The sequence below is a fragment of the Protopterus annectens genome, chromosome 3.part1 (assembly GCF_019279795.1).
Source record: "Protopterus annectens isolate FY-2018-M chromosome 3.part1, PAN1.0, whole genome shotgun sequence".
Taxonomy (NCBI): domain Eukaryota; kingdom Metazoa; phylum Chordata; order Ceratodontiformes; family Protopteridae; genus Protopterus; species Protopterus annectens.
The window spans coordinates 126,079,285-126,090,824 of NC_056732.1; the positions used below are offsets into that span (position 1 = coordinate 126,079,285).

Sequence of the window (11,540 nt, forward strand, 5' to 3'; positions counted from 1 at the left end):
TTGAACTATTTTTTAAACATTTTTGAAATTATTTGAGGAGTGAACCTGTGTATCTGTGTAAAAATTTCCAGGTGTATAGTTTCCAAGTTTGTACTACTGAAGTTACAGCAATTGAGTTTAGGACTGATACTCTGTCATTATATCAGAAGTTATCAAATCTATCTTGCAATAAAAATCTCCAAAGATTAGCATTTAAAATTTTTTGCATAATGTAATACAATTTTATATAAAAGAAACATAAGACAGAGGAATATGATTTATTCTTAAAAACTATTAACCCTAAATAATTAATTAGATTTGGAAACTTGTTGAAATTTAATTATGAAACAATCTTAAAATTATCTAATGCAAATTACCTTAAAAATTGTACATCAAGCCAATCATTTGGATTTACACAAAATTCAGACTGAATATCTGACATGGACTTAAAAGAACCATTATTAAAGTAAGTGAACCAACCAGAAACTTTTGTTTCCCACTTATTAAATATTAAATCATTAGAATTCACTAACAGCCCTTTAGAAATTTGAAAGGGAAGTAAATTAAACCACTCTGATGTCTATGTTTGAAAAAAAAAAACGCATTGCCACTTTCAATACTGAATTAACGTAAACAGGAGTTGGAGAATAAATATTACATTGGATATACATACAAAAGACTAACCCTACATAGTTTTCCTTTAAAATGTTTGAACAATGTCACAGTTTCATATTTTTAGTCAAATAAAGATTGATGCAAATGCTTCCAAATGGACTGATAACTCTTGTAAAGCCACAGAACTACAAACATTACAGTAGCTGCTTTATCATACATTTCCAACTCTGGAAATTTTATTACTCCTTTATCACATTCTCTAATGTGAGGTTTGTAAGCTATTCTAGGTTTTTAGGATGACCACAGAAATGTTAAAAGAATATTATTAAACTTTTTAATTGAGATTTAGGAGGTGAAAGAGCGGTACTATAAACAATATTTTAGGTAATTCTGCTAATTCAATGTACTGTAATATTTCCTGAAATTAATACATTTGATTTAATTCTAACAGTTTACATCTCTAGTAAATTCTCAGGATATTCCCAGTATAATTCCTAGACAATTTATTTCCTCAGAAGCCCTATCAATAATAAACAAACTATCCATAAGTTTAATTGTGGAGAGGTTATTATTAAATAATTAATATTTGTTTTTACTCATACTAAAATGAAGGCCAGAAATTTCTTCAAATAGTTTCATAGTTTTATTTAATTCTGGACTAACTGAATTTAGATGAGTAATGGTTAGTAAAATATTATCTGTAGATAGCATTATCTTTGATAAGTAGGTATTTTCTGAATGAAAACCTTTTAAATTGTTGTTAGATCTAATAATTATTGAAAGAATTTCAATATCCACAGTAAAAAAAAAATAGGAGAAGGCGGGCAAGTTTGCTTGGTGCCATTATTTATATCAAATGATTTAGAAAGATATGAATCTAACTTAATGTGTACTTTATTACCTGATTCATCTAAATTATTGAGAAAAGCCAAAATGTTCTAATGCTTTGAAAAGAAAATTCCAAGAAACTGTATCAAGCACTTTTTCTATCCTTAAACTTATCTGAGATAACTCAACTTTATTTGCTTAATCTATACTTATTAAAATTATTTTGATGTTATCATGCGTTGGCCTTTTAGGAGTGAAACATGTCTGACCTTTAATTCATCTATAAATAAAAAATTTTAACCTTTTACTAAGACATATACATTTTATAACCTATATTTAATTAATGTACCGACCTATATGCAGAACAAAGAAATACATTAGTATTATTCTTGGGTGTTGGTGTTGCTTCCAAGATGGATGGATTAAAGAATCTGAATTAATTAAGTTTAGGGTATTTTGGAATAAATGTAATTTTTTTCTTGTGAAATAGTTTGCAGAGTTCTGGAATCAGACTATATGTGCCTGGGTTTATTTATTTTGAGACATTTAATTTTTTTTAATTAATTTCTGAGAGAGTAATATTTTTAATATCCCTTTATTTTCAGAATTGGAAACCAGAGGAATACAAATTTTATTTAGAATTTTAATTTGTTGTGTATTACCTAATAGATACATTTTGACAGAGATTTAAATATTTATAATAAGAATTACATTCAAAAATAATTTCAATATCCAGTTTAGATTTCTTACCTTTGGAACTTATATTTGTTATATGGAATTTCCTTGAATGTTATCTTAGATCATCTTATAGTAATATGCATACCTCTAGTAGTTATAGCGTAAACATAGCTTTTTTAACTTTTCCAAGACTATTAACATTTTGTGTTTAATAATATTTTAACATTGATTATTAAGATCATTAATTTGAGAAAGCAATGTCTTGTTACCTTTTTGGACTTTTTTAAGTTTCTGAATTTCTTTCTGCATATGTATTAATTTTTGATCCCATTATCTTTTTACTGTACCATGACATGATCTTACCATACAGGCCATTTTGGAGAAATCCCAAATCATTAATAAATTTACTTCTTCATTTAAATTTGAATCTAGAAAGAGATTAATTTCATCTATAAATCAAGAAATGAAATCCTCAACTTTGATGATATAAACTGGAATCCTTGAGCTGTATGCTAATTTTTATAATTTGCAATTTCAAACACCACTGTGATTTGCAATTAGACAACGAATTACTTTAGAAACCAAAATTGTAAAAGCTAGATTGAAATAACAAAAATGTTGTCAACTGTGGAATGTGTACCAAAGACATATGAATAATGTGACCATTCTAATGAGTCAGCATATCTTAAAGAAGACATTGATAAATTATCCAGCCACTATTTTAAAGCTTTCACTGAAACTGAGATTCTTGGATCTTTCAAAGCATTAGACTGAGATTTAGAAATAATAAAAATGAAGTACCTTCCTAAAATTATATCTCCTTTCATATTATCTAAAATACAGTTTAAGTGTAATTTTGCTTTTCTAGCACCCACACCTGGAAACCAGTACATCTTTACTAGCATCCATAGTCTTTTACTGTATTCAAATACAATCAAGTTAAAAAGGCCATCGCTATCTTCTTTTTTAAGAAAAGAAGATTGCCAAGACTCCTCTTTTCCCCAAAGAATCATAGTTTTTCTCTTACTTTTAAAAGAAGATTGCAAAATAGTTTCATAGTTAAAAAATTAAAATGTATACCTATCCTTTGTTCTAATAGGCGTTTATTGAAGTAATAACACCCGGGCTTTATTAAGTGACAAATAATAAAATTAGACTTTTTTATTCACTATTCAGGACAATTAACATTTTAATGATAAAATATTCAAATCTATACTGTGTATTAATTAAAGATGATATATAAATATATATTATTATATTTAAATACGTATGTGCTGTTCTCACCTATTAACTCAATTTTAAAATAAATGTTTGTTAGGAAACTGAAATCAAGGTTAATCTTATGTTTATTTCTTAACATGGTATGCAAAACTGGATTTTCTTTACGACAAAAAGGAATAAAAACTATTTAAAAAGTTTACAAACTAAAAAAACAACTTCAAAACTCCCATCAAATCTTTAAAGGTTCCCAGTTCAATCAGGAAAAAAATTAAATTACTGTTCCAATCACACCTTTTCTAGTGAGCAAAGAAAAAAAAACAATGTTTATGATGCAGCTCTGCAGATAAAAATGTTTTGAAAAGACAATTTCATCCAGCTTTCACTTAAAGGTCATACTTTATCTTCAAGGAGTACATTGATGTTAGGATTATTACTTAATTAAATAAAAAATATTAAATCCCTTCATTTTTAAATGCATATTAAGAAATTATATTCATTAAAATTGTATATATGAAAAGTTAACTTTCTTGGAAATAAGTGTTTAAATTGTTTCAAAAAAGTGAAATGTGTAATAAAATAAATGCTTCCATTTAGTAATATTTCAAAACCCAAAATAACAGTGCTCTGTCAGAATAAAATTTATACTATGTAAAAATATGAAGCAACCTATTCAGACTATATTATGAGTGACAAGTACTTTAAAGCTAAGTATGTATATATATATATATATATATATATATATATATATATAGAGAGAGAGAGAGAGAGAGAGAGAGAAAAAGAGACATACATTTTCTCTCTCTACAATATATATATAATATCTCTCTCTCTCTATATATATATATATATATATATATATATATATATATATATATATATATATATATATATATATATATATATATATATATATATATATATATATATATATATACATACAGAGAGAGAGAGACAGAGACACACACATATACACACACATACATACACACAATGTATACAGCAGTGGCCAAAAAATAAGGCCACCAATTGTTTTTCAACAAAATGGGCTGTAATGTGAACTACATGTTAATTTTACAATACATATATATATATATATATATATATATATATATATATATTCTTCACTTTTTTGATGGTTTAGAGTATCTTTGTTTCATGTTTACACAGTTTTGTTTGTCTGCAGTGATTTTTACTGAAAACTGTATGAGAATTGATAAATTTATGAATATGATCTGTACTGGTCAGAAGTTTGTAAGGCAAACACTTTAGCCATTAAGCCATCCTCCCATTTTCATATGGAATGGGTAGAAAGCATGACTTAAACAACTTTACAAAGGGACAAGTTGTAGCACTGCACTCAGAAGGCTACTTCCAATGTAATATTGTTAAAACATTTGGCTATTTCACAATGCGGAGTACAAAATACCATTCACTGGGGAGTTGCAACATTTTGTGCTAACTGTGGTCACAATCGCAAAATATTACTTAGATATGACAGATGTCTGAAGAGCATTGTTACATCCAGTCCTCACACTTCTGTTCAAACAGTAATTCCCCGTTCTTTAGCCAGATGAGCTACAAGTTCCAGAGCAGTTAGACGACATTTAACAGAAGATTTTAATCTGGTGGCAAGAAGACTGGCTAAGAAACCACTGATGACAAAGCAGCAGCTTCGGGATCGGATAAAGTTTTTGACATGCCTTGAAAGAGAACTCTGTAGAGTGGTGGGAACAAGTGCTGTTTACTGAAGAAAGAACATTTCAGCAAGTGCAAGGGTCAGGCTATCATTACGTGAGAAAGCCTGTTGGTGAATGCCTGAATCCAGAGTATATGATCAAGACAGTCAAACATCCCACATCCATTATGACATGGGGAGCCTTCTCAGCAAAAAGGCTTCACAGAATTCACATATTCAATGAAGGTGAAAAAGTGAATGCTGCAAAGTATTTTTATGTGCTGAAATCAAAAATAAAACTCCATATGAACATTTCTGGAACAACAATATTTCAGTAGGATTCAACTCCATGCCATACTGCTAAGAGAGTCAAAAACGTTTTTCAGACAACCACATTCAGCTCCTTCCAAACTGGCCATCAAATTAGCCAAATCTCAATGTCATACAAAACTGCTGGAATATCACTGAAAGAAGAAAGTGGCAGCACATCAGCCAACCTCAGAAAAGGATTTAAAAGATGCCAAACATGTCTGGGTGAGTGAGATCATGTCGGAGTACTGCAAATCACTGGTTCACAGCATGCCATCTCTTATCAAGGCTGTTTTGAAGAAGGGAAATCCTACCAAATATTGACTGCAGAATTTTGTTTTCTTGTTTTTCAATAAACATTTGCTTGTCAGGCTGAATGCAGCTGCAGTAACTGTTATAATGCAAAAAAACAAGAAACAGGCAATACTGGTCAAAAAATTGAAATGGTCTTATTTTTTGGTCACTGCTGCATGTGTGTGTGTATACGTATGTGTGTGTGTGTGTGTGTGTGTGCGTATATATATATATATATATATATATATATATATATATATATATATATATATAAATATATACACATACAGTTTTATATATATATATATATATATATATATATATATATATATATATATATATATATATATATATATATACACACACACACACACACACACACACACACAAATACATATATATATGTATATGGATTCATATCACTTCACTGAAAGACCATTCCACTGAAACCCAATTCACTGAGACCAAATCACCTAAAGTTCATTTCACCTAAAACTCACTTCACCTAAAACTCATTTCATTGACAAGTAGTGCTCTATGGCAAGTCAAAGGTATATATCCTTTTCCCCACTGTAGTGCGATCCTGGTGTTAGTATATATAGCTGGGGGGCACAGCCCCCTACTTAATTTGGTTTTCAGTTGTCTGGTTTTCTTTTGCATTATTTGGTAAAATGCAACTAGGTGGAGGGCTACACCCCCACAGGTATATATATACAGATTCTTATCACTTCACTGATTCACTCTTTCATGTGTTAGTTGTAAACATACCCATTATCACTAACATTAGTACTACAAAAATGTTGATAATGATCTTCTCAAACCAGAGCCTCTAGCAGTACACCATCTTGCATACACTGCCTCTGTAGTACTGTTAGATTTCTTTAGAGCTTTGATTTTAGTTGTCACCCTAATGCAGAGACCAACTTCCAATATATAAAATAAGACGTTTTCACTTCTACATTTTAAGGATATCATTAAATTTCTTACTTCAATGTAGGCTCCACTTTGCGAGCTTCTTCCAACTCTTCTTCAGGATCTCTAAATCCAGTAAACGAATAATATGTCTTGTCCCATTTAATGGGTCTGTAAAATATGCTTTGTGTTCCTTGCAGCTGTGGTGAATCTACACCAGCTTTGAAATTCTGTACATGTTCAGTGGGTAGGCTACAGGAATTCAGAATATTTAGTATAGTATCCTGAAGGTCTCTAGTACGCAATGTGAAACTGACTGTTCGAAACCCTAAAAAATAAACAGCATGTTCATTTAAAAATTAAATTTCACATTACAATTTCTTTTGAGGATTTTGAGACACAAAATATATTAAATCTTGTTAATGTAGTCAACAACTGTGAAAAATGCAACCGGCATAGATCAGTGCTAAACTGCAAATCAAAAATACCTAAGATCTCAGTAAGGAGTCAAATTATATGCATAACTAACCAGTGCCGTGGTGTGGAGGAATAATGTCCTAACTACAGTTCAGGCATCCCAGGTTCATTTAGCAGCACAGGTGTCTGAGGTACTGGCAAGGAGATATGGGCATGACCACCTCAGGGGGAAGGGCACATGTCTAGGCGTTCCCTGCAGGGAGACATGTTCTAAAGAAGGAAGGCAGCCCTTAGACCAACAGGCAAATGTAAGAGAGGAATTGGGGGTAAAGGGGTAGGTCATAAATGAAAAAATTCCCTGGTGGAAGTAGTGAAAGGCACAACCCCCCAGGACACCCTTAGATTCCACAAGAATCCCCAGTCTTAGACCAGGGTCTATAAGGAGAGGTTAGTAGACCCAGACAAGAATAGGGGACACTGGGGTAAACTGGAAAGAATGAAGCAGAAGGGGACTAAGAGATTGATATGTTATATATAGATATATACGATATCAATCTACTGATACCAAAGTAAAAAAGAGCAAAAAAAGTGTGCTATAATAATTAATTTTTAATGTATGAAAGTATTTTCTATGGCATAACAACTTTTTAAGCTTAAATCTTTGATTAGGAAAGACATTCTTGAAAACATGTAAAGTGCATTATCTTGTTACATTTTATCAGGACAAGTGCCAAAAAGAAAAAAAAAGTTTTATATGAATAAAACAAAGTGTACACCTTAGATGTATCTTACGGAAAATAATAATCTTTGAAATCTTTTGAACTACATAGGTCCATCAGTGAGATATTTTCACAAAATTCTTAATTATACAGCCACCATAAATGAAACTATATGACCAACATGATTATGTTTATACGAAAATAACGGGAATAAAATTATACAACCAGTATAGCAATGTTTTTATGATGAGTACCATAACAGAAGTATGAGAGATACTTTTTTTTTCATACATGCAGACATGGAAACTGCTAACACTGTTTATTACCTCTAGGAAGACTTCTACTAATATAAATAAATGGGGATGACAAGATGGAAGTTTTACTGTTGCAACAACCTCATCTCAAAGATCTGGTAACAGCAAATTTACACACCTACAAACTACAAAATTTTTTTCTGGGATTGCTGGAATACAGTGAATTACACTTTTTGGGAATCAAACAAAATGTTAGGGGTCAAAAGTACAGCAAGAATGATACAGTAAGACCAGTAGCCATGCATGAAATATGGGCTGCTGAATACTCTTAAATGCCCTTTCAGTTTTCCTATTTTACTATGTGGCTTGTTAGCATAAAGTACAGTTGTGTAAGTTGCACTTACCCATTACAGTAAATGCTCAAATTCCTCACTGCTGCAGTAGCCTTGAGACTATATGGGTTATGTCACGAGCAAGACAACAACTGAATTGCTTCCAAAAGCTCTGGCTCCCTCCCACACTCTCACTAATTGATGATAGGGATACCCCAGAGGATGGAAAATCAGCAGTCGAAGTGGAAAATCTTCACAACTTTCTTGCCCAAAAGTTAAGCAGCATTCACATCCTGAAGTACAAAAACAAGAAATAGTCAAAAAGTTTATATCCCAGCAAGAAATATATACAAGAAAAGAGAGATGGAGGGTGGGTAAAGCTACTGCAGAAGTGAAAAATTTGAAAATCTACTGTTATGGGTAAGTGCAACTTGCAAAAGTGTAACATGCTCATCTGTCCCACTGATGCAGTTGTCATTAGACTACATGGGTATTTTACCAAAGCCGATCCAACTTGAGAGGAGGAAAGGATATGGATTCAGAAGTCCCTGGAGAAATGCTCCTAGAAAAGCATAACCTGGATCTAGAACAGGAATCTCATTTGTAATGTCTTGTAAAAGGTATGTACAAAGGACGATGTAACCACCTTAAGAATACTTTGAGTCCACCCTTTCCAATATGCCATTGAGGAAGACTAGGCCCTACTTGAAAGTGCCTTGATATGACACAAAACTGGTTTTTCATCATGCATTTCAACTGCCTAGATTTTTGCAAAATGTCCAGATTTTTTGCCTCATATTTGTGGTCATTTCCCGCATAAAATTTTGATTTTCCTGGGAAATCACCAAGGACCGAAGTCACTAAATAATGACACATATTACAGTTTCAGGCTTTATATCCTTCAGAAAATGCATGCCAACACAAACCTGCTATTCTATCAACTTTCCAAATTTATATGAGTAATATTTAAAACCTTTCCCTTCTTTTGGGCCTTTGACAACCTCCATTACTTTAAGCTTTGTCCAAATTTCTTGTGCTAAGTGGTTGAAAGCTATGTTTACCATGGTGGGCATAACAAAAGGCAGTAACACCCAAGAAAAGCAAATAGTCTGTATGAGACAGGTTATCCTTTCTTTGTTCCACCATAAAGAAACGGCTGATCAGCTTTTCTAATGGACTTGGTTTGGTCAAGAAAGTACATGAGCTGCAACACCATGTCCAGAGTACGCAGCACCCTTTCTTCCTTGTTCTGAAAAGCCAGTAGTATTCCATCTTGAATGAAGCACTGTTATCTAACCTGAACCATACACTGTGTCAGGCTTATATAACAAATGTATAAGGCTTGTATATCCCACTCCCCCTATTTTAAAACTTTTTACATGGAGTACTGTTGTCTTATTTCTCCAGGATGAGGACAGACTCTGAAGACATCCTGTGGATAACAATTAGAACCAACACAGGCCCTTAATAAAGTTGTCCAGTTCATCTTAGAATTCTCCTTGGTTCTAAGGATCTGGATAGAACATTGGGAGACTGGTGGCTTCATTCACTGTGAACTCTGATAACAACCTTGGGTAAAAATGAGGACTTTGTTTTTAATGATACCTTATTATTATTATGGAAAACCAGACAGGGTAAATCAATTATGACAGCTTGCAACTAACATACTCTTATTGCATATGACAGAGCAATGAGAAAAGTTTTCCATGTAATGGACCTCAAGTCTGCTTGATGTACAGGTTCAAATGGAGACATGGTTAACTTTTCAAACACAATGTTAAGATCCCAGGAAGGAGAAATTTGTTTGTATGATGGTCTAGATGTAAAACTACTTGCAGAAATAGTTTTACCATTGAAGAAAGTGGAGGATCTATAGGTGGATAATGCTGAAATGGCCACAAGATATACCTTGATACAGGAATACAAAAGGCCAGAGCCTAGTAACTAATACACATATTTGAGCACCACTGGTTCATAGTGCCTGGTTACTGGCTAGGTACCAACTAGAAAATCTTTTCTACCTGCTAATTTAAGACTTTCTAGTAGCAGGTTTTCTTGCCTCCTTTAGTACCTGGTGCACACTGTCTGAAAAGAGATGCCTAAAAGGAATTGGAATGGAATCGTCCGTGCAGCTGAATGAAGAAGTCTGAGACTGTGGTATGTCAGACTCTTCATGTCTTGTGTGAGTAGGTCTACTTTGTGTTAGCTTGTGGTGAATGTCCTTGGCCAATTCCAACAGAAGGGGGAACTAGAGTAGCCTGGACAAAAATAAGTAATTTATTTATGGAGACTCCTTCTGAAACTTTAGAATTACCCTCAATATCAGCAGAAAGGGTAGAAATGCATAAGGGGACCTTCCCTTCAATGAGAATGAAAATGCATCTGTTTTCTAGACCTGCTTGCAGAGTCCTAAAGCAGAATTTTTTATATTGTCTGTTACAAATGGAGGAGGCAAACAGATCTATTTGAGGGGTTCCCCACAACTGGAAAAACTCCTGGAAGACCTCATTCAAATTCCATTCATGAGGGTCTAGCCTAGTCCTGCTCAGGTTGTCTGCCACTATACTTAGCTCAGATCGGATAGAATGCAACATTCTTGGAGCGTTAATAAGCACTGAAGAGCAACAGCTATGTCCTAGTCTACTACTGCCATAATGCACAGAGTGTATAACCTTGTAACCCCTTGCTTGTTGACTTACTTCATTACTGTGGTGCTGTCTGAAATCACCCGAAGAGGTCCTGGGGATCACAAATGAAGAGGACATGTTAAGGCATGGATCACAGCCAGTATCTCTAACATTTATGTGCTTTTCTCTATCTAAGGAATCCCACATGCATTGCACCTTTACCCCCATTGAAACTGCCCCCCAAGAGAAAACTGAGGTGTCTGAAGTAACAGACTGACTTGAAGGTAAAGGAGAAAGAGGAGACATGAATTTTCTTCTAATCATACTCTTCACCAGTTCAGATCCTTTTATAAAAGCCCAAGATTATAATCATAAAGGCCAGAGGATGCAAATGTTATGTATGTGTTCTTTCAGAAACCAATGAATCCTCGTGTGTAACATAGTAAGAAGAATCTTGACAATCCGAGATGCCATGAAACTCAAGAACCTTAGATACTCTCAGGCTGAAGTCCGAGGCCGAGAAGAGTAGCTGAAGAGCTCAGGAAATTTTCCAGATAAAATCCACCTTGTCCTGTACCAAAACAGCCTTTTGCTGCAGGGTGTCTATAAGCATTATGAAGACAATCCTGTGATGGGGTCAAGGAGGATGTCTGAATATCTGGAATAAAGGCTTGTCAGTA

At 33.2% G+C, this 11,540-nt stretch overlaps 1 protein-coding gene across 3 annotated transcripts in view; it reads right to left on the minus strand.

Moving 5' to 3' along the window:
• Positions 1-11,540, minus strand: part of TCAIM (T cell activation inhibitor, mitochondrial) — a 421,022-nt gene that overhangs the window by 230,704 nt on the left and 178,778 nt on the right. For all 3 annotated transcript variants that reach the window (XM_044066645.1, XM_044066646.1, XM_044066647.1), the window contains exon 5: positions 6,587-6,839. In XM_044066645.1, the coding sequence (XP_043922580.1) occupies positions 6,587-6,839 (253 nt within the window). The remainder of the gene's footprint in view (positions 1-6,586; positions 6,840-11,540) is intronic.